Source organism: Pristiophorus japonicus, chromosome 14, assembly GCF_044704955.1.
Source record: "Pristiophorus japonicus isolate sPriJap1 chromosome 14, sPriJap1.hap1, whole genome shotgun sequence".
NCBI classification, from domain to species: Eukaryota; Metazoa; Chordata; class Chondrichthyes; family Pristiophoridae; genus Pristiophorus; species Pristiophorus japonicus.
Genome location: NC_091990.1, coordinates 40,338,104 through 40,362,138, shown reverse-complemented (window position 1 = coordinate 40,362,138; position 24,035 = coordinate 40,338,104). Strand labels below are relative to the sequence as shown.

Genomic DNA, 24,035 nt, shown 5'->3' with positions numbered 1-24,035 from the left:
TGATGTGCAACGGTCACCACACATTTAAAAAATCCACGCACAGGCATCTTCCACTCCTTCGATTGGAGATCAGGACTGGAATATCGGGTCCTTCATTGAAATATCTGTAAACTCGTCCCTTTTGGTGTGGTAGCAAGTCATCCTCGTTCAAGGGACCGCCTATGATGATGATGACCCAAGAACAATCAGTTTGATTTAATAATGTGGGAAAAGTTGTTTTCCCTCCCACAGCACAGTGGGATGATTGGGTGGGGATATACACCTTTGATTCATTCACACAGTCTGAGATCAGAATTTAAAATGGGTGATTGAGGAGAAATAGGAAATAAGGCACTTGTAGGAAAGTAGGTCGCATCTGAGGCCAAATTGCCTCAGATGCGACCAAAGAGATACTGGGATTTATTGTGCAGTGTTAATGAATAACTGGACAAAAAGTATTAAAAGTATTTTAGCCATTTATACTTCAGTATTTTACACAGCATGGCAGTTTAGAACATTATCCTTTCACCTGCAGTACCTGGGCTTGAAACCAGTTGGTCCAGATTGATGGGACCAAAGGTTTGCTTCTCTGCTGGCTAAATTTGAACACTCAACCCATTTATTACTGGGCACTTGCCCATGGCAGTCTCAGTCGGAAAGAATATTTGTATTCTCCAGTTTGGAGGGTAAGGCACATTTTGGTAGTGAAAGGGGAATTTTAAGTTACATTTGACTTCACCATGCCTGACCTAAAAGTACTTAATGGTCATACTGGCTGATAAAATTGGGGAGGGGGGAAAGTGGTCTCTACCCTTAGGCTCATGTGAGTCAGCAGCCTGTTTTACACCACGCCTGATTTTCTTTCCATTGAAATCAATTACTGAGCACATATACAATGCTCCTAGCTGTTGGTGATTTTGTTTTGCAACAGCCTTGATTTTCACACCCGGGTAAAGGTTTCACAAAAAACATTCATCATCATAGGCAGTCCCTCGTACCGAGGGTGATTCCCTTCCACGCCAAAAAGGGATGAGTTCACTATTTCAATGAAGGACCTAATGTTCCAGGTCCCGAACTACATGTTGAAGGGTGGAAGATGCCTGTGCGTGGATTTTTTTAACGTGTGGTGGCCGTTGCACCCCAGCCACCACGCGGGTTTGACAGAGCTCGGTCTTGGTCCAGTGGCAAGGGTTGACCAAGACGACTGGAGACCAGCTCTGCTGCACGGGTCGGTGATTGGAGCGTGGGCAGGTGCAGCAGGAGCGACGAGGTCGGGGTGAAAACATTAAGGGCTACTTGGGGCCGGAGACGTGATGCGTTACTTAATTAACATATTGTGTTATAGGACGCTGGTTGCTTGTAATACTCTACGAGGTGAGACTGATCTCAGCCGGGCTGACTGGAATTAGCTAAAATGATGCCTTTCTCCCCTTCATAATCTGCTGCTTTGTAGAGTATATCCTGAATGAATAACATAATTATGAGTTGTGGATGTGATAGTCACGTAACATGGAAGAATCTTGACTGGTGCAAATATTTACAAACTTCCACATTACAAACTGAATCCACAGCAGCTATCTCTGGTACACAGTGTTCCTTTAGTTTGTGAGCTCATCCAAATAACTAACTCATCATCATCATAGGCAGCCCCTCAAGATGAGGATGACTTGCTTCCATACCAAAAAGGGATGAGTTCACAGGTGTTTCAATGAAGGACCTAATATTCCAGATCCCGAACTACATCTTGAAGGGTGGAAGATGCCTGTGCGTGGACTTTTTTAACGTGTGGTGGCCGCTGCACCCCAGCCACCATACGGGCTTGACAGACTAGGTCTTGGTCCAGTGCCAAGGGTTAGCCAAGATGACTGGAGACCAGCTCTGCTGCACGGACCTAGTGCACGCACATATCACAGTGTGGGCTGGCCCGTGCTGTCACTGGGCCCTCGCCTCTTCTGGGCCCCGATCATATCCCTCTACAAACTCTTGCCGCTCCTTCGTCACAACCTCGCCGCTCCTGCTGTACCTGCCCGCATTGCAGTCAGCCGTCGTCCTCCTGCAGCAGCACGTGCTGCTCCTTGCACTGACAGGTCGCGGCACGCTGCTCCCTCTAATGGCCCCGGCCTGCTGATGGACTTGCAGGCTGGGACTGTGCTGATTTCTGGGCCGTATAACTAACTAAATAAATAACTAACTATGGCACAACTCACAGCCGTGCATGCTCTATGTAGGGCGAACAGTTCAGCTGTGGTGATATTGAGGGCATTTACTGTCAATTTAAGCTGGCTTGCCATACATATGTTAAGTTATTTCTCTCAAATTTAAAAAGAAAATTTTACATGCAAAAAGACATTCCCATCACACTGCTGGTAGATAAAGATAACCATTTATTTCTGCACTCGGCAGCAACAACTTCTTCTACTTCAGAAAATATTCAATTTAATGCTGATGATGATGAAAGCGAGGGCACCCATGACTCCAATCATGAAGTTCGTAGAGAAAGCGAATCCTGCCGTACCTTTCAGGAAAACAAAAAGAGAAACAGAAGCATTGAATATCAAACCTGGTACAAGAACACTGGTGATGTCATTGGGCTGCGACTTTAAGATGTAAATTAGCCTTCCTTCCACCTGCCTGCAGCAGGATTCTTGGCCGGCTTCAGAGTCAGTGAAGATAAAGGCCCGGATTTTGCGGAGTGTACGTCCTTGTAAAAAGCCCCGCAAGTTCCGCGTTTCCGCATGCGCAAAAGCCCGGAGCTTGCAATCTGTCAAGGATCAAAAGTAAAATAACTTTCGCTGGTGCAGAATATTTGCCTAGCAAGTGCCCATGAAGCCCTCACGTCTGGTAAAAGGTGGTGTAGGGCCTGCATCCACTAGTGTAAGGGTCAATATAAATGTTAAATTAAGAATTGAAAAATAAAAATTCATCCACAACCATTTATAACTACTTTATATAAATTTTGGCCTGGATTAAAATGTTTAAAATTATTTTTCAAAAAATATTTTTTTTATTGTAAATGCTTCATTAAAGGGAGTTTTAATTAAATTTGAAAATGGGAACATTTATTTTTATCGCATTTGTGTAAATTGTTTAATTATTTGGGGATTGGGTTCATACTTATGGGGATTTCGTTCGCAAATGGAATCCCTATAGTTTATGAAAAATCCTCCTTTCTGATTCGAGGACCTGGCCCACGTGATCCAAGGGACGCTTCCAAACCGCCTGCGTCCCTGGGATCTGTGGGCCTTCACGCAGGCTCAGGATCTGAAGTCTCTGAAGCTAGGGAGCCAGCAGGTAGGTACAGGTTTTTTTTTCAGGATGGAGGCGTACTCCGGAGCTACGACTCTGACCGCAAATTCCAACCCAAAGTGTCACCGGTGGGAACAGTAAGTGATGTTAACCCCTCCCACCCACCATTTCCACCAGGTGCAGGGGATTAAAATCGATCTCACAGTTTGTGTTTTATGTAGATTTATTTAAAGAAGTAATATGTATCCAATTAGTTTTTTTTAAGTAACATATAATACTTTTTTATTTTACCTGAAGAACTGCCACAGTGGCTTTCTAACCCAAGTGACTTCCACCCTCCCCAGATGAACTAGAGTAGGGTAGCACAATAGTTATGTTACTGGACTAGTAATCCAGAGGCCTGGACTAACAATCTGGAAACGTGGGTTTAAATCCCACCACAGCAGCTGGGGAATGTAAATTCAGTTAATTAAATAAATCTGGACTAAAAAGCTAGTGTCAGTAATAGTGACCATGTAGCGACTGGATTGTCAGAAAACCCCATCTGGTTTATTAATGTCCTTCAATTGTACCAAACCGCTATGACAAAGTCAGCATTGTGGGAATACTTTCACCACATGGACTGCAGCGGTTCAGAGGGCAATTCAGGATAGGCAATAAATGCTGGCCTTGCTAGCGACGCCCACATCCTGTGAACGAATAAATTTAAAAAAACACTATTCATTGTACTCAACACTAACATTCTCCTTTAAGCTCATTTAAAGAAAATGGTGATAGAATTGCAATTTCAAACCACATGAGCCCTAATTAAGGACTGTCACTCCTTTATGTTGTCCCAAAGCAAGTGCTCTGCTCGGAACTCCTTCACAGTAAACGAGCCAAAGGTGGGCAGTGGAAACGTTACAAGGACACCCTCAAAGCCTCCCTGATAAAGTGCAACATCCCCACTGATACCTGGGAGTCCCTGGCCAAAGACCGCCTTAAGTGGAGGAAGTGCATCCAGGAGGGTGCTGAACACTTCGAGTCTCGTCGCCGAGAGCATGCAGAAATCAAGCGCAGGCAGTGGAAATAGCGTGCGGCAAACCAGTCCCACCCACCCTTTCCCTCAATGACTATCCCACCTGTGACAGAGACTGTGGTTCTCGTATTGGACTGTTCAGCCACCTAAGAACTCATGTTAAGAGTGGAAGCAAATCTTCCTTGATTCCGAGGGACTGCCTATGAAGATGATTACTATAGCATCTCTACAGGTATAATGCTGGAGTGTTGAGGTCCCAACTATGAGACACTAATCCAAATTTTAATTTCGATGTACATTCCCCCTCCAAGGTGAGTTTTGCCAGGCTCGGGAAGATCTGTAGGAGGAATGGAAGATGAGATAATTTTTAAAAATGTTTTAGTCATTCTGGGATGTGGGCTTCACTGGCAAGGCCAGCATTTATTGCCCATCCCTAATTGCTCTTGAGAAGGTGGTGGTGAGCCGCCTTCTTGAACCGTTGCAGTCCTTGTGGTGAAGGAACTCCCACAGTGTTGTTAGGATGGGAGTTCCAGGATTTTGACCCAGTGGCTATGAAGGAACGGTGATATATTTCCAAGTCTGGACGGTGTGCAACTTGGGGAGCTTGCAGGTAACGGTGCTCCCATGCACCTGCTGCCCTTGTCCTTCTAGGTGTTAGAGGTTGCGGGTTTGGGAGGTGCTGCCAAAAAAGCCTTGGCGAGTTGCTGCATTGCATCATGTAGATGGTACACACTGCAGCCATGGTGCGCCGGTGGTGGAGGGAGTGAATGTTGAAAGTGGTGGGATGGCGCATTTCATTCCCACTATGACTTGCCTCATTGCATGCTGTGTACTGTGCTGTGGGAGAAAACAACCTTTCCCACATTATTAAATGAAGCACTGATTGGAGCCTATCCTCGGGCTTACACTCTCTTCAGCAAGAATAGTGTGGTTACAGTAAACCAACTTGGTAAGTTGATAAGAGAAGAAAATATTTTACCAATGGACTGAAGTGTGGTCAGAAAACTTCCAGGTGGTACTGTTCCTCCGTTGAGACGTGCGACGATTGACATTAATTTAGCTGCCCAAGAACCTGCTGCTATTCCAGTGGCAGTGAATCCTAGAGCAGCAATAAAACTCTGAGCAGCAGTAATGGCAAGAACTGGAAAGGAAAGTGTTCATGTTATTTTAAAGCTCTAATAATTAAGTGGTGGCACTAATTACATACCATAAACTTTCCTATCCCCTTTTTCTTCCTCCTCTCTTGGAGGCGATGACTCATCCTTGCGTGCAATTCTATGGGTGATGGCAACTCAAGCCCAGATTTTTATTTCATAGGCTTCCTGTAGGTGCAGCCTACGCAATAAGCCCTGAATTTGCGGTCGGAGGCTTCCCGCGGGAAATGTTCGCGTAACTGGTGGTCTGGGAGGTATGGTGACTCGCGGCCCTGGGCCTCTCCAGATACCCGCAGAAGAGGCCTGCGTATCTCAGGCACAGGGGGTTGCTGGCCCAACAGATGACATACTTATGGGGATTCCGTATGTAGGAAACCCCATAAATATGAATGAGAATATCCCAAAAAATACATCTACACTTCAAATTAAAAAAAAATTTCATATTTAAAATTAATTAAAATACAATATAATTAAACATTTAAAACAAAAAAATATTTTTTTGAAACATAAATTGATATGTTTTAAAGGGGCTTACCTTATTTCACAGATTTTTAAATGTATAAATTATTGATAACATTTTATTTTTCTGTCTTTTAAAACTCTCACATTGGTAAAAGCAGGCCTTACGTCTGCTTTTATCAGTCGTAAGAATTCGTCGGGCAGAAGTTGGGTAAATAGCTCAACTCTCTTCCTGCGTATACTTTTCCCAGGGATTCATACGATCTGTCAGGAAGATTCTTGACAAATCACAAGTTCTGAGTTTTAGCGCATGCGCAGCGCATGCCTAATCCCGGAACTTGTGTAGTCCTTATGGGTGCGTGCACACCTCGTACACAGCCATAGGGGCTGCGAATTACGGCCCAATATCCTCCTATCTCAGCCAATATTGTGGAGTGTAAATGGGGAACATCCTAGTATGAAATAAAAACAGAAAATGTTGGAAATCACAGCAGGTCAGGCAGCATCTGTGGAGAGAAACAGAGTTAATGTTTCGGGTCTGTGACCCTTTGTCAGAATTGGAAAACTTCGAGATGGAACAGATCCTTAAGGAAGTGCAGGGGCAGTGAAGAGGGGAGGAAAGAACAGCCTAGTATGATCTTGGTGGTGAAACCCAACATGTTGGGCAGTATTATTTCATAGAGAGTGGATAGGTACGAGGAAATAATCTGGTTGAGGGACTCAGTTGATGCCATGGAAATGTATAGTTTTTAATTTTGAATATTTTTTCGACCAGGATACGAAGATATACTGCGATATGTGACTGAACCAGCAGCACTTGATAATAGCAGCAAATTGGTTGTTTTTCACAGTGGTTTACAAGACAGTTCACAAGCTGAAAATCATAAACAGAGCCTACTTATATACCAGCACAGACACAATGGACCAAATAGCCACTTCCTGTGCTGTAAAGATCTATAGAATTTGATATATATGAACAATTCATTCAGGAAAAAATATTTAATAGTGTGCTGTCTTCATCTCAACTAAGTGACTATAGTCAATATGGCAGCAAATTAATTTAGCTAGAGGTGGTGCCATAGCAAGGATAAATAAGATGATGATATGGGACCTGAAGACTGTGACTGTAGATGACGGGTACTTTAGTGCTAAGAATTTTAAGTCAGAGGATTAAAAAGAAATAAGCCATGCAATACGTTTAATGAAGAGCTAGAGGGGACCATTGAATGGGAGTCTTTCTGAATGCAGCGTAAGCCACTGTACAACAGGCTGACAAAAGTCACTTTGCTAGAGTAATGATCATTGAAACTAAGGGGGCGGAAGTCCTGCCCTGGCAGCTAAATTGGGCTTACCGCCCTCTGAGAGGAAGTAGAGTGCAAAGACATGCGCTCCACTTCCACTGGGGGGGTGGGACTGTGGCATTAACCGCGGGAATTTTCCACGCTACGTGGAGAGGCGTGTAGCGCTGGCAGGAGCACAGGGTCCTCCCCTTTCATTAAAGGGGAGGGCACGGTGCCGGCTCTGCATCGGGGAGACGGGGCCACCAATGGGGAGCGGGGTGCCGTGGCAATATCCCGGCACAGAAGCGGAGTGCCGGGCTGCAACATCGCAGCACGAACCCCACAATTTCAAGAGGGCAAGGCCAGAATCGGTAAGTCGGCCTCTTTAATTTTTGCCCCACGGGCGGACTGAGACCCGGTTCACGACCCACGAGGTCGGCGCGGACATCGGCCGCGACAACCTCACGGGGTGCTACCGAATCTTCGCTCCGGGGTGAAAACGGGCTGTTGCGCACAGTAATGACATCATTATCTCCAGAGCAGCAGCCCGGGGCGCTACTGGCAGGAGCGGGACGCTACCGGTTAGCGTTCCACTGACTCCCGTGGAATTTCTCGGGAGCTGGTAGCAGCCCCACACCCCAGGCGAGAAGTCATTTGCGCCCTGTTCCGGGAGGCACAAACAACGCGAATTTCTCCCCCTAAGATTTGAACTTGGTCTCCTCGCATCATAGCTATAGAGATGCTATGTGAATGAAACACAAAGGAGTGATAGTTATTAATTGGAGCTAATGGGGCTAACATTGATATTGTCATTTTACCACTGATTGAAAATATGGTTTTCTGACTCTAGAAATTCGGCGATTTTGCGACCGGATTTTTGGTGCTATTTCATCCTTTTTGGTGAAAACCTGATTGGCGGGAAATTCGGTGACGTTTTGCGATGTTTTCCACATACCGCTGGGCAGAGGAGCGCTGCTGTGCAAGACCCGAAATAGTGTTTTTGCCCGAAATTTGGCTCTGTGTGCACCCGTATTCTGCCCAGAATACCGACAGGGTCAAACCTGCCAGCAGCAGTAAGTATGAAGACCTGCAAAAAGGTAAGTGAAAGTTTTTATTTTTTTTAATCCTTTTTCAGCGAGTCAATAGATAAGCGTCTTGTAAATGTTTTGTGAATTTTTTTTTTGTTTTTTTCCAATTTATTTTTTGGTGTTTTCCCACTCTCCCAAGGGGTCTCTCGCAGCGGTATCGGCCTTGGACTAAAGTTGATGAGGATCGCAGTTTGGGCCGTGAATCCTCTTCCAATCCCGATTTTTACTGCTGCGCAAGTTGAAGGTTGAATTTCCGGCCTGATAGCGATAGCGAAAATGGTAATTTGGGTGAAAAAATACCATTTTCGCTGAGACCCGAATCTCTAGCCCTTAGAACTTAATTTTGTTCTTTAATTGAGGCTGAATTTCATTTAGAACAGGGATCCAATTCTTGTTTTTTAAAATAAAAACACGAATGTCACGAGTGTGACAAAAATTTAGTATTTTTCTCCATGGGCTCTTTCGCTATACCATGTTTCTCAGGTTGTAGAATCATAGAATGTTACAGCATAGAAACAGGCCATTCAGCCCACCCAAATCTGCTTTTCTCCACCTTGTATTTCTCTCCACTAGTCGATCTCAGTGTGGTTGTCACTCCCCATAACCTTTAATAATCTCCTTTTTCAAGCAACTATATAATTTTTAAAAGTACTTATGGGTTGCACTTTCACATCCTAACCACCCTCGGTGTAAAGTCTTTTTTTCCTAACTTCCCCTTTAATTCTTTTTGTTGTTGTTTTAAATTTGTACCCTCTCACTGATGGAAATAATCTAACACTATTTACCCTATCATAACCCTTCATCATTTTGAAGACTTATATCAGACCATTCCTTAACCTTCTCAGCTTTTTAACTTCTCAAGGCTCTCTTCATAACTGTAAACTCTCACCCTGGCAGCATCTTAGTGAAGCTAAGCTGGGCCGTTTCTGTTGCTTTTATATATCCTTACTATAATGGGATGACCAAAACTGTACACAGTAACCTAACTGCAGCCTAACTAAGGTATTTTACAAGTTCGGCTTTTTCTCCTTGCTTATATATTCTAGATACAAAATCAATGATTCCATGCCTTATGGTGGCAACTTGGGTTGATACCATTAATGATCTGTACATCTACTCCATTTCTTTCTGTTTAACTACTCCATTTAAAATCTTACTGTTCAAGGTGTACTTCCTTCCCCTATTTTTACTTCTAAAATCTTTTACTTTTCATTTCTCCACAATGAACTACATCCTTCCTCGCCTATTTATGTCCTCCTGCTGTATTTTACAGTTCTCATTACAATTTTCTATACTCCCAAATTTGGGATCATCAGCAAATATTCTTATTACTCCCTCAACTCTTAAATCCAGATCACATATGTATATACTAAATAAAAACAGTTCAACAGACTCCTGTGGGATACCATTTATCACTTTCCAGTTCAAGGCATTTCCCTTTAATGCTGCCCTTTGCTTTTGTCCCTCGAATCATCTCTCTATCCATGTGACCTTATTCTCCTTCATTCTACATTATCTACATTATTTTTTATTGTTAGTCTCTTACATAAAAGCTTATCAAATGCTTTTTGAAAATCTATAAACCACATCCACTGTTATTTCTTTTGTCTATCCTCTCTGTTATTTCTTTAAAGAATTTTATACGGTTAGTGAGGCACAATCTACCCTCTATAAATTCATGCCGGTTGGCCCTGATTAACTCATCTTTCTCCAACTGCTTAGTAATTCTATCCTGTACTATTTAATCCAGTAGTTTACTGAAGTATGTCTAACTGACTGGTAATTTCTTGGCTTATCCTATTTTCTTTTTTTGAAGAGTCACATTTGCCATCCTAGTCATCTGGCACAATTTCCCTTTCCTCAGAATTTTGTAAAATTATAGCCAGACCCTCCACTATTTCTACCTTAGCTTTCCTCACAATCCACAAATGTAAACCATCAGGGACTGGTGACTTGTGTACTTTAAGTTTGAGTAACTTCTTTGGTATTACATCTCTTTGAATAATAACCTCCACTAAGTATTCTGCAGTGATCTCTAATGGTTCTATAATCCCAATATCCATCTATTCTGAAGTAATATTTACTTGGTATCTCAATCCTCTCATTCTCCTGTAGTAGATAGCTTTCTTTGTCGTTTAGCAGTTCTACCTCGACCTTGATTATCCTCATGTACTAATCTTCCCTATTACATTCTTTGCTAATTGTCTTTCATACTTCCTCCTAGCCTTTTCAATCTCCATTTTTGTAATTTTCCAATATCCTTTATATTTATTCTGGTATTCATTTTTATCATCAGTCCAGTACACAAAAAATATTTTTTTTAAATTTCAAATTTGATCAAATCTCATCCTTCATTGTTGGGATTCCAGCCTTTTAAGAAAAATACCATTTTCAAAATGGCTACTGAATGATGGGCAATTGACTCCTATTCTTTTGGCTGTGCTTGAAGTATATCAGGAAGAAGCTGGTTAAGCCAATAGTGTTGGTTATTAGTGATCACCCAAGTGCTAGAAACAATTAAAGTGTATCACTGGGCTATTAAACTACAACATAGTCTAAAGAGGATAGCCTAAGTATGAACAGCACAGTTGGTGTGCCGATGTGATAGAGAATTCAAGCTCTGCAGCCTGGCTGCAGTTTTTGAGAAAACACAGACCACATTGCATTAAGTCATCAATCAACTTGACATCTTAGGATCTTGGGTAGTGAGCCAATTAAAGGTTAACAGACTATCAAATGAGCCAATAAGGTCAAAGAAGGCGAGTTCTTTTCTGTAAATTGAACCAGGTATAAGTACAGCCATTTTGGCCATGTGGTCTCAGAAGGACAAAGGCCTGGCTTAAAGCCAGAAGCTTGTTGCTGCTGCCAGAATAAAGTTACATTAAAACTACAACCGGAGTTCGTATTTCATTGGAAATTAAGAAATCTAACACTATGAGTATGTGTTATTGAGTTGGCTGTTTGTTGTTCAAGTACGATACCTCAGTCTCATAGATTGCCTTCCCAAAGACTGTAGCCCTGATTTTAACCCAAACTGCCCGGCAGAAACAGGGTGAGTTTGGGTCAGACACCTGTTTCACATTTGGCCTCTTTATTGCCTTTAATCAGACGGGGCATAAAATGAACGCCCGACCTGAACATGCCTTGTTCCCACAGGGTGGGTGTGGGCAGCTTCGGTTAAAATTAGTGCTATTTCAAAGGGTTTTAGGGATATTAAGATCAGACAGATGTAGTTAGCTACGGTTTGGACCATGACACAACAGACATGAAAGTAAAACATGGGTAAGATGCGTGCATAATTTCAACAAAGACTGCAACCTGGAAGGATCAGGCAGCCATTCCATTCTGAGGTGTGTTTATAGATATTTCAAAGAAGCAATAGACAAAGAACGCCATTATAATGAACTCAATTGACTGGAATATCCAGTTATGTCTTTCATGAACTGATTCCAAACTGCTGTTATTTGGACTGACTTAAATAACTCTCATTACTGTTTACTGCTGTAAATTACTATCTGTCATTCTCATCCATGCCATGGGAGGCTCTGCGGAGGTTAAGTGCTTACTCAGGCTTAGAAAGAAGCACTAACTTATGTTACTCTCTTGTACCTCCTACCAGCTGGTTCAAACACAGCATTGCAGAGACATATTAGCTCATCCTCTTTGCCAGAAAATAGTACATAGAAACATAGAAACATAGAAAATAGGTGCAGGAGTAGGCCATTCGGCCCTTTGAGCCTGCACCGCCATTCAATGAGTTCATGGCTAAACATGCAACTTCAGTACTCCATTCCTGCTTTCTTGCCATACCCCTTGATCCCCCTAATAGTAAGGATTACATCTAACTCCTTTTTGAATATATTTAGTGAATTGGCCTCAACAACTTTCTGTGGTAGAGAATTCCACAGGTTCACCACTTTCTGGGTGAAGAAGTTTCTCCTCATCTCCGGCCTAAATGGCTTACCCCTTATCCTTAGACTGTGACCCCTGGCTCTGGACTTCCCCAACATTGGGAACATTCTTCCTGCATCTAACCTGTCTAAACCCGTCAGAATTTTAAACGTTTCTATGAGATCCCCTCTCATTCTTCTGAACTCCAGTGAATACAAGCCCAGTTGATCCAGTCTTTCTTGATATGTCAGTCCCGCCATCCCGAGAATCAGTCTGGTGAACCTTCGCTGCACTCCCTCAATAGCAAGAATGTCCTTCCTCAATTTAGGAGACCAAAACTGGACACAATACTCCAGGTGTGGCCTCACCAAGGCCCTGTAGTAACACCTCCCTGCCCCTATACTCAAATCCCCTTGCTATGAAGGCCAACATGCCATTTGCTTTCTTAACCGCCTGCTGTACCTGCCTGCCAACCTTCAATGACTGATGTACCATGACACCCAGGTCCCGTTGCACCTCCCCTTTTCCTAATCTGTCACCATTCAGATAATAGTCTGTCTCTCTGTTTTTGCCACCACATTATACTTCATCTGCCATGCATTTGCCCACTCACCTAACCTATCCAAGTCACTCTGCAGTCTCATAGCATCCTCCTCGCAGCTGACACTGCCACCCAACTTAGTGTCATCCACAAATTTGGAGATACTACATTTAATCCCCTCGTCTAAATCATTAATGTACAATGTAAACAGCTGGGGCCCCAGCACAGAACCTTGCGGTACCCCACTAGTCACTGCCTGCCATTCTGAAAAGTACCCATTTACTCCTACTCTTTGCTTCCTGTCTGACAACCAGTTCTCAATCCACGTCAGCACACTACCCCCAATCCCATGTGCTTTAACTTTGCACATTAATCTCTTGTGTGGGACCTTGTCGAAAGCCTTCTGAAAGTCCAAATACATTACATCAACTGGTTCTCCCTTGTCCACTCTACTGAAAACATCCTCAAAAAATTCCAGAAGATTTGTCAAACATGATTTCCCTTTCACAAATCCATGCTGACTTGGACCTATCATGTCACCTCTTTCCAAATGCGCTGCTATGACATAGAAACATAGAAACATAGAAAATAGGTGCAGGAGTAGGCCATTCGGCCCTTCTAGCCTGCACCGCCATTCAATGAGTTCATGGCTGAACATTCAACTTCAGTACCCCATTCCTGCTTTCTCGCCATACCCCTTGATCCCCCTAGTAGTAAGGACCTCATCTAACTCCTTTTTGAATATATTTAGTGAATTGGCCTCAATAACTTTCTGTGGTAGAGAATTCCACAGGTTCACCACTCTCTGGGTGAAGAAGTTCCTCCGCATCTCGGTCCTAAATGGCTTACCCCTTATCCTTAGACTGTGACCTCTGGTTCTGGACTTCCCCAACATTGGGAACATTCTTCCTGCATCTAACCTGTCTAACCCCGTCAGAATTTTAAATGTTTCTATGAGGTCCCCTCTCATTCTTCTGAACTCCAGTGAATACAAGCCCAGTTGATCCAGTCTTTCTTGATAGGTCAGTCCCGCCATCCCGGGAATCAGTCTGGTGAACCTTCGCTGCACTCCCTCAATAGCAAGAATGTCCTTCCTCAGGTTAGGAGACCAAAACTGTACACAATACTCCAGGTGTGGTCTCACCAATGCCCTGTACAACTGTAGCAACACCTCCCTGCCCCTGTACTCAAATCCCCTTGCTATGAAGGCCAACATGCCATTTGCTTTCTTAACCGCCTGCTGCACCTGCGTGCCAACCTTCAATGACTGATGTACCATGACACCCAGGTCTCTTTGCACCTCCCCTTTTCCTAATCTGTCACCATTCAGATAATAGTCTGTCTCTCTGTTTTTACCACCAAAGTGGATAACATCACATTTATCCACATTATACTTCCTTAATAATTTTACCCATTACCGATGTCAGGCTGACCAGTCTATAATTCCCTGTTTTCTCTCTCCTTTTTTAAAAAGTGGGGTTACATTGGCTACCCTCCACTCCATAGGAACTGATCCAGAGTCTATGGAATGTTGGAAAATGACTGACAATGCATTCTCTATTTCCAAGGGCACCTCCTTAAGTACCCTGGGATGCAGACCATCAGGCACTGGGGATTTATCGGCCTTCAATCCCATCAATTTCCCCAACACAATTTCCCGACTAATAAGGATTTCCCTCAGTTCCTCCTTCTTACTGGATCTTCTGACCCCTTTTATATCCGGAAGGTTGTTTGTATCCTCCTTCGCGAATACCGAACCAAAGTACTTGTTCAATTGGTCTGCCATTTCTTTGTTCCCCATTATGACTTCCCCTGATTCTGACTGCAGGGGACCTACTTTTGTCTTTACTAACCTTTTTCTCTTTACATATCTATCGAAGCTTTTGCAGTATGTTTTAATGTTCCCTGCAAGCTTCCTCTCGTACTCTATTTTCCCTGCCCTAATCAAACCCTTTGTCCTCCTCTGCTGAGTTCTAAATTTCTCCCAGTCCCCGGGTTCGTTGCTATTTCTGGCCAATTTGTATGCCACTTCCTTGGCTTTAATACTATCCCTGATTTCCCTTGATAGCCACGGTTGAGCCACTTTCCCTTTTTTATTTTTTATTTTTACGCCAGACAGGGATGTACAATTGTTGTAGTTCATCCATGCGGTCTCTAAATGTCTGCCATTGCCCATTCACTGTCAACCCCTTAAGTATCATTCACTAATCTATCCTAACCTAGTACATGACGAGGGGGAGGGAGAATGGAGAATAGGGCAAAATGGGAACCAAAATGAAGCAATAATTGTGAATTTGGAGTTGAATAGACAAATATGGAGAAATCATGCTCTTACCTGATCCCATACCCATCAACACAGCCTTTGAACGTGGTGAAGCATCCACTGCAATTAAAACAATTCAAATTATAAAAATCCTACAGCGCAGTACTACCGAGTGACATCAAGCAAAGTGAAATAGAGAAGTGTGTACAAGTGTGATAATATAATGATTAACTTATTTTCCTTTATACTCGATAATTAATTTTACTTTATACTCAGTAATTACAAAATAGGAATCAATTGTAAATGACTTGGAGATTTGACAGCAACAACTTGCATTTATACACTACATTTAACGTAATAAAACATCCCAAAGAACTTCACAGACTGAAACAGATGCAAGGCAGTGTTAGGAGAGAGTTATGGGAGGTAATTGAAGGCATCTTCAGCAAGAGAGGTTTGAAGGAGGCGTTTGAAGAAGGAACGGTGAATGGGTTTAGGGAAAGAATTCCAGTGTGTAGGGCTGATGGTTCCATTTCCAAATGTGGAGTGACAAGAAGAGATGCAAAGGATCTCCGAGTCAGAGACTGGGTAGGGAGGGACACGGCAATGGAGCGACTTAAAAACAAAGACAAGGGGCTAAAAATTCAAATAGGGACACTAACGAGCAGCTGAGCTCTTAGCGACCGAGCGCCACACTGGCAGCACCTCCCGCGACCTTCAGTGGAGGTCTGAGTTAAGAGATCTGAGGCGCTAAGAGTTAGGGCTGCATCTTCTAGCGCCACCTACTCGGTGACGTCTGAGTGTGCAACGCCCCCGTAGTGCCGCGGTCGCGAACGTGACTGCTTTCGCCTGCCGTAGCGCCTGCCGCTACTTCCGACAGGGAAAGCAGGTGTCACGGAGAAGCTACCAGGGCGATACGTCCAAAGGGTAGCAGGTGGGCAGTTAAAATGATGTTTTTCCATTAATGCATCTCTCCTAGATGCTGATATTGTTGTTTAGCTTGCCTTCGCTTTTCTTTAACCTTTTGGCTGGTCCAGCTGACCTCCCCTTTAGGCGCTAGGATGCCGGTTTCCTCGCGCCAAAACTTCAGCAGCACTCCTGCTATTGTGCCCCAGGAATCAGAGTTAGTGCCCTCAGAGAGGTGTGAAATGCTTCGCTTAGCGCTCCACTCCCCACTTGGGGTGCTATTAGTGAATATCCTGGTTGGAGGCGGTAAGCATCGCCCGGCGCTAGCGACAGGCGGTGTCACCGCCTCAAACCGGGCTATACTGAATTTTTAGCCCAAGGACTTTGAATTTGATGTGTTGGGGGATAGGAATTTGGTGAGGACAGATGTGATAGGGTACTAGGGCCTAGCGCAAGATATGAAGCAGATGATGAGCTTTGGATGAGTTGAAGTTTATATCGGGCAGAACTTGGAATGCCAGCAAGGAAAGAGTTGAACAAGATAAGTCTGGAATTGACAACGGCATGGATGGGAATTTCAGTGGCAGTGAGGGCGAGGTAAAGGCACAGGCAGCAATCATTGCTAAGGTGGAAATAGCTGGTTTTGATATTGCATAAGAAGGGTTTGAAACTTGGGTCAGGGTCAAATTGGATCCTGAGCTTTCGCACAGCTGAGTTCAACTTGACGAGCAGCTGAGAAGGGACATCAAATCGGACTAGTAGGATGAATTGTTGGTAGTATTTGAAAAAAAAAGCTTCAATCTTGGCAATGTTAAGTTGGAAAAAGTTCTTGTTCGCCCATCGGTTTGATGTCAGACAAGCAATCGGACTGCACTGTGGTAGTTACGAAGTCATTGATGCTGGTGGTAGAGAGGTATAGCTGAGTTATTAACATAAAAATGGAAGCTAATCCTCTGCCTAAGGACAGCATGTATATGAGGAAAAAGAGGGATCCAAAAATGGAGGTGATCTTGTGGGCAAGGAAAATAACTCATTGCAGCAGATGAACTGGCTACATGGGACAGGTAGAAGTGGAACCAAACAAGGGGAATTCCACAGAGATGGACCTCAGAGGAGAGGCAATGGTGGAATATGGAGTACTTGACCAGGTTGAATGCTGCATAGTCAAGGAAAAACAAGATAGGATATCATAGTATAGTTGCAGTCATCAAGGACGTGGTAACAGGGCACTTAGGATATGGCAGAGTCAACACGGATTTATGAAAGGGAAATCATGTTTGACAAATCTGTTAGAGTTTTTTAAGATTGTAACTAGTACAATAAATAACGAGAAACCAGTGGATGTTGTATATTTGGATTTTCAGAAGGCATTCGATAAGATGCCACACAAGAGGTTATTAAGCAAAATTAGGGCTCATGGGATTGGGGGTAATATAATCGCATGGATTGAGGATTGGTTAACGGACAGAGAGCAGGAATAAACCGGTCATTTTCGGGTTGTCAGGCTGTAATTAGTGGGGTGCCTCAAAGATCGGTGCTTGGGCCCCAGCTATTCACAATCTATATCAATGATTTGGATGAGGAGACCAAATGTAATATATCCAAGTTTGCTAATGATACAAAGCTAGATGGGAATGCAAGTTGTGAAGAGGATGCAAAGAGGCTTCAAGGGGATATAGACAGGCTAAGTGAATGGGCAAGAACATGGCAAATGGAATATAATGTGGAGAAATGTGAAGTTGTCCACTTTGGTAGGAAAGCAGAGTATTTTTTAAACAGCGAGTGATTGGGAAATGTTGGTGTTCAGAGGGACCTGGGTGTCCTTGTACACAAATCACTGAAAGTTAACCTGCAGGTACAGCAAGCAATTAAGAAAGCAAATGGTATGTTGGCCTTTATTGCAAGAGGATTTGAGAATAAGAGTAAAGACATCTTATTGCAATTATATAGGGTCCTGGTGAGACCGCGCCTGGAGTATTGTGTACAGTTTTAATCTCCTTACACAAGAAAGAATACATTTGCCAGACTGATTCCTGGGATGGGGGGATTGTCTTATGAAGAGAGATTGAGTAGACTAGGCCTATATTCTCTAGAGTTTAGAAGAATGAGAGGTGATCTCATTGAAACATAAAAAATTCTTACAGGGCTTGACAGGGTAGATGCAGGGAGGATGTTTCGCCTGGCTGGGGAGTCTAGAACCAGGGGTCACAGTCTCAGAATAAGGGGTCAGCCATTTAGGACTGAGATGAGGAGAAACTTCTTCACTCAGAGAGCGGTGAATCTTTGGAATTATCTACACCAGAGGGCTGTGGAGGCTCAGTCTTTGAGTATATTCAAGACGGGGATCGATAGATTTTTTGAATATTAAGGGAATCAAGGGATATGGAGAAAGTGCAGGAAACTGGAGTTAAGGTAGAAGATCAGCCATGATCTTACTGAATGGCGGAGCAGGCTCAAGGGGCTGATTGGCCTACTCCTGCTCCTAATTCTTATGTTCTTATGTAGTTGATAACTTTGGCCAGCATAATCTCAGTGTTTTCGACAGGGCAGAAAGCAGAATAAGGGATTTGAAGATGAAGTGAAATGTGAAGCCAGTGGGTTGATTCATCAATGTGTTGCACCATGGAATGATAGGTGCAATTCTCCACAAATGCCAAGTTCCCATTATTGGTTCTTGTCAATGAAATGTGCTGGAAGCAGAAGATAAGTGCTTCTCCCTTCTCAGGCAAGGGCAAGAGAGATGTTCAGATGGCAAGTCATTCTGAGCAGTTCAGTATCTAGTTACAGATAAGTCTTGGAGCAGATTGTCAGCACCTTCATCTCATTCAGGGAATGGTGTCAGCATTGAGGTAGAACAATTGCGATTAAAAGGACAAAGTGAAAGGTTTTGTGGAAAGCTGCATCACCTTCAAGATCAAGGGTCCTGATGATGAGACTTCCCCTTTGAAAGGGATCTCAAGCCCAGACTGCCTATCTTCATAGTCATATAATGCTGGGAAAAAGTAGAGAAAGATGCAATAGCAAATACAATTGAATTTTAATGAGATCCAGGACAGAGCAGTCCACTTTATTGGTACTGCTGCCACTGAACTCAATATCATCCCATACACCACTAGCACACCGTGGAAGCAGTATGTACTGTCCATAGGATGCACTGCAGCAATTCGCCAAGCTTAACTTGACAGCACCTCCCAGACCTGTGACCTCTACTGCCAAGTGTAGCAAAGTCATAGAAACACTTCCACCTGCAAGTTCTCTTCCACCATCCTGACTTGGACATATATTGCCGTTCCTTTATCACTTCTGAGTCAATATCCTAGAATTCCCCACATAACACCATTGTGGATCGCTGTCAGCTCAAGGGACTCCAGCAGTTCCAAAGAAGGCCCACACCCACCTTTTTCAGAGATAACTGTAGCTTTGCCTGTGTCTGCTACACGCCAAGAATAAATTAAAAAATATATACTTTATCTGGCAAATAAACAGAAAAGGTATTGATTCACTTGTTTGCCCATTGTATGTGGGAATAGACCATAATGTCTCACCAGTAGAGAAAGAACAGACCAGCATTAGTAAGGCCAGGCAATGCATTTTCATTTTGCACCACAGTCCAAATGATAGCGCCCAGTTAAGGTTGTGATCTAATTCCGTCACCTGCAGAAATGGAGAGAAGCATTATATAACATGCCAGTTTTACCATAGTTTCTATCCTATGGGAAACATTAAACCTCACTCAAAACAAGATTACTGTGAGAATAAAATAATGCATGTTGCAGCCAAATTTAGGGATTTTCTATCGGATTATTATTTGGGGCTGATCACTGTTAGGGTGCCCAATGAAACTATTGTTTTTGAGCTAAATATATCTACCTATATTTGGATCTGTGGACTTTGCATAGCGCATACGTAGATTGTTTTGTTTCATTTCGCAATGCATGAAAGTGTGTTAGGGAGTGCTCTTGTCCTTCTTTATACACAAGGGTGTGTTCCTTTACTGCACAGGAATTCCAATTGTACCTTACAGGGGCTGCAGTTGAGAGAAACTGATGCTTTTCCAAATATATGCAGCTCCTCCCCTCATTATTAAAATACAATAAGCAAAAGCTTTATTGTGACCCTTCTGTGGTTATGGACGAAATCTATTAATCCGCTGCTGTTAATTGATATTTCTGACTAATTGAGAAGATCTATCATTCACAAATGAAGAACTGTATTGGATTTGAGCTATATCTCCAAAACCCGTGACATCTACCATCTAGAAGGACAAGGGCAGCAGGTGCATGCGAACACCATCACCTGCAAGTTCCCCTCCAAGTTATACACCATCCTGACTTGGAAATATATCACCGTTCCTTCATCATCACTGCGTCAAAATCCTGGAACTCACTCTCTAACAGCACTGTGAGAGTACCTTCACCACACAGACTGCAGCGGTTCAAGAAGGGCAATTAGGGATGGGCAATAAATGCAGGCCTTGCCAGTGATGCCCACATTCTATGAACGATTAAAAAAAATCTATCAAGTACACTATAAGAAATCTAAAATGTTTCATAGGCTCGGTGTCCATAAGAAAGAAAGAGCTTATAGTGCTTTTCAGGACCTCAGGCCATCCCAAAGCACTTTACAGCCAATGAAGAATTTTTGAAGTGTAGTCGCTGGTGTAATGTAGGAAACATGGCAGCCAATTTGCGTACAACAAGCTCCCACAAACTGCAATGTGATAATGACCAGATAATCTGTTTTAGTAATGTTGATTGAGGGATAAATATTGGCCAGGACACCAAGGATAACTCCTCTGCTCTTCTTCAAAATAGTGCCATGGGAGCATTTACGTCTACCTCGGAGAGCAGACGGTGTTTTGGTTTAGTGTCTAATCCAAAAGATGGCACCTCTGACAATGCAGCGCTGCCTGAGCACTGCACTGGAGTGTCAGCCTAGATTTTTGTGCTCAAGTGTCTGGAGTGGGACTTCAACGCACAACCTTCTGACTCACCTTGTGAAGTGGCACATATATAATGGAAATCAAATATGTAATCCAGAAACAAAATGCATTATTGCTCAGCCAGGGCACGCATTCTATGCACAAGGTCACACCATCATCATCATCATAGGCAGTCCCTCGGAATCGAGGAAGACTTGCTTCCACTCCTGAAGTGAGTTCCTTGGTGGCTGAGCAGTCCAATACAAGAGCCACAGACTCTGTCAAAGGTGGGACAGATAGTCGTTGAGGGAAGGGGTGGGTGGGACTGGTTTGCCGCACGCTCCTTCCACTGCCTACGCTTGACCTCTTCACGCTCTCGGCATTGAGACTCGAAGTGCTCAACACCCTCCCGGATGCACTTTCTCCACTTAGGGCGGTCTTTGGCCAGGGACTCCTAGGTGTCAGTGGTAATGTCGCACTTTATCAGGGAGGCTTTGGGGGTGTCCTTGTAGCGTTTCCGCTGCCCACCTTTGGCTCGTTTGCTGTGAAGGAGTTCCGAGTAGAGTGCTTGCTTTGGGAGTCTCGTGTCTGGCATGCGAACTATGTGGCCTGCCCAGCGAAGCTGATCGAGTGTGCACCACGGTTCATAGCGATTGCGTTTTTCTCTACAGGAGCTTAATTTTGTGTCAACTGCAAGAAAACGCAAATTTTAACAAGGTTGGAAACCCTCAAAAACAAGCCAACAGCCACCGAGTTCATTGACATATTCAGTACAGTGCAGTACAGAATCAATCAGACAACAATAACTCATTCCCATGGAAGAGTACAATATTACCTGGAAAGTTAAAACCATGTTTGAGTTAAATAAAAAACAAAACGGTTGGACCTAAAATAAAATACACTGCATAATTGTGAATGGATGAATCCATTGACAGTGAATCAGACGTTCCAAGCAGCGGACCGGAAAATGTAACATTTTCAGCTAGAAGTGCAGTCTTGGACAGATCACAGGAAACCTAACTGCTTGAGCAGCAGAAAAGATGACCAAATATAACACGTTATGGGTTTGCTGATGCAGTGAAAGACTTTGATGCAGGATTTCTGTTTTAATAATTTTTAATAACGTTTCCTACATTACAACGGTGCCTACCCTTCAAAAGCACTTAATTGGCTGTAAAGAGCTTTGAGATGTCCTGAGGTCATGAAAGGCGCTATAGGAATGCAAGTTCATTCTTTCTTATAACATGAGAGAATTACTGTCCTCACCAATTGCTGTATTTTTTCCCAGAGCAATTAAGTCCTGATTTTGGGGGCTTTTGCACTTTATATTTTCAAAAGGGAGCTAACATTTTGAAAGAGAGTTTTTCAGGCAAGCTCCCCTCTGGCTCTAAAAACTGCTGCCATTTCAACCATCAAGGGCAGTTCACATGACAGCTGACACAAGATCACAGGGTAATTAGGGATGAGGAAGGCAACTTGACTTATTTCTCCAGAGAGATCCTAAAATCCCTCCCAGTGTAGCATCCAATTGTTCTTTAAATGATTACAGGGTTTTTTCCCCCACTACTCTATCTGGAAGTCTATTCCACACATTGACCACTCTTTGTGTGAAGTAAAATGTCCTCATACCAGTCCTAAAATTACCTTTTCCTAGTGTGTCCCCGTCTTCTACTCCCATTCTTTCATTTAAAGTAATATTTTGGGTTAATTTTTTCTATACACTTAACAATCTTGTAAACCTCTATAAGATCACCTCTCAGGGAAGAAATTCAACTCACGGCCACCTATTTTACACCTGAAAAATGGACGTCCAGGGAGGGGGTCATCTTGGCTGCCCAATTGACACTCAAAGCCCACCTGATGCCTTATTCAGGTTGGCCTGCAAATGAGCAAGCCTGCATGAAACAGGTGCCATGTAAGGTTGTTTAAATATACAAATCGGGATCCTTCGGCAGTTGTAGGGCTCTAATTGCATACTTCAGCTACAAGTTGTGCAGTGTGAACTTTAAAAAATGTGCTAAAATATTTTGAAAGACATTTTACCATGATGACATCAGCCCTTTGAAAACCCTAGGAAACTGCTCCACCTTTCCATTATTCCCCCCTCTTCACTACACTACTGATAATACCTTGCTGAGCCAATCATTCCTTCTACTTCTTTCTGGCCACACGTACAACTGTTGACATTTTGAGTCAACATTGAAAAATGTTGTTATGCTGACCTTATCCTATTTATAACTTAATTTCTTTGTTCTAAATTGCAGTATGATTATACACCTACAATCCACAATAGAAGGTGTCTTTAACATTGCTCACTGACCTTTTCCAAGAAGACAAACTGATTCTGAAAGGGAGTGGTGCTCACCTGAAACCAAATTCCATAAGCATTCAGAGATGTGACATACAATTCATTTGTACTAGCTGCTATTTTGTCTCAAGACAACACAGTTAACCTGTGGAATTCCCTGCCGCAGAGAGTTGTTGATGCCAGTTCATTGGATATATTCAAGAGGGAGTTAGATATGGCCCTTGCGGCTAAAGGGATCAACGGGTATGGAGAGAAAGCAGGAAAGGGGTACTGGAGGAATGATCAGCCATGATCTTATTGAATGGTGGTGCAGGCTCAAAGGGCCGGATGGCCTACTCCTGCACCTATTTTCTATGTTTCTAGGTTATCACACGAGGGGCAATTCGAGTGCAATTTTTCCTAATGTGCACCGAGCACTCAAATTAAAGCAAATACTGTAATAACAATTCAAATTTTAATTATAGAGGCATTATCACCCTTGTAAAGTTGTTCGACAAAGTTTTTCATTAGTTGATAGCCATGTACGTGTTGCGACAACATTGCATTGCAAAAACAGCACATGCCGGTAAGGATATTATTCTGTTGATTGCTCGTGATACAATGCTAAAAATACTTGCCTCTTCTAGACTGAGCAAATTAAAGTTATCCTCCAAAATGGCAGTCACTCATTCTCCTCAAAATGAGTAGCACCTTGGTGAAGCTAGTATTTCTAATGTAGGTTGACTGATGGAGCAAGGATCTTTTCACCTTCCTTACTCCCTATAAAGCGCACGTGTGACAACAGTACTACAGTACTAGAGGACCATTTAGTACACAGTACAATGGACTAAATATAACGGAGTGGAGTTTCCGCTTTGGGCGCAATCGGGAAATTGCGCTGGTTAGGTTAGGCTTTAAGTTTACGCTGAAATTAATTTGCATAATCTAAAACGTAAATTTTCCACAAACCAGCGCAATTGGACACTGTAATGGTTTCATTTC

General features: G+C 43.1%; 1 protein-coding gene across 1 annotated transcript; it reads right to left on the bottom strand.

The window, feature by feature from the left end:
- Positions 1 to 2,349: 2,349 nt before the first annotated feature.
- LOC139279589 (uncharacterized) lies at positions 2,350 to 22,424 on the bottom strand. Its single transcript, XM_070898709.1, has 6 exons — positions 22,391 to 22,424; positions 20,819 to 21,219; positions 19,371 to 19,479; positions 14,992 to 15,039; positions 5,223 to 5,384; positions 2,350 to 2,494 (listed from the first exon to the last, which is right to left on the bottom strand). The coding sequence occupies exons 1-6, from the start codon at positions 22,422 to 22,424 to the stop codon at positions 2,400 to 2,402; spliced, it is 849 nt and encodes a 282-aa protein (XP_070754810.1). The 3' UTR covers positions 2,350 to 2,399.
- Positions 22,425 to 24,035: the final 1,611 nt, after the last annotated feature.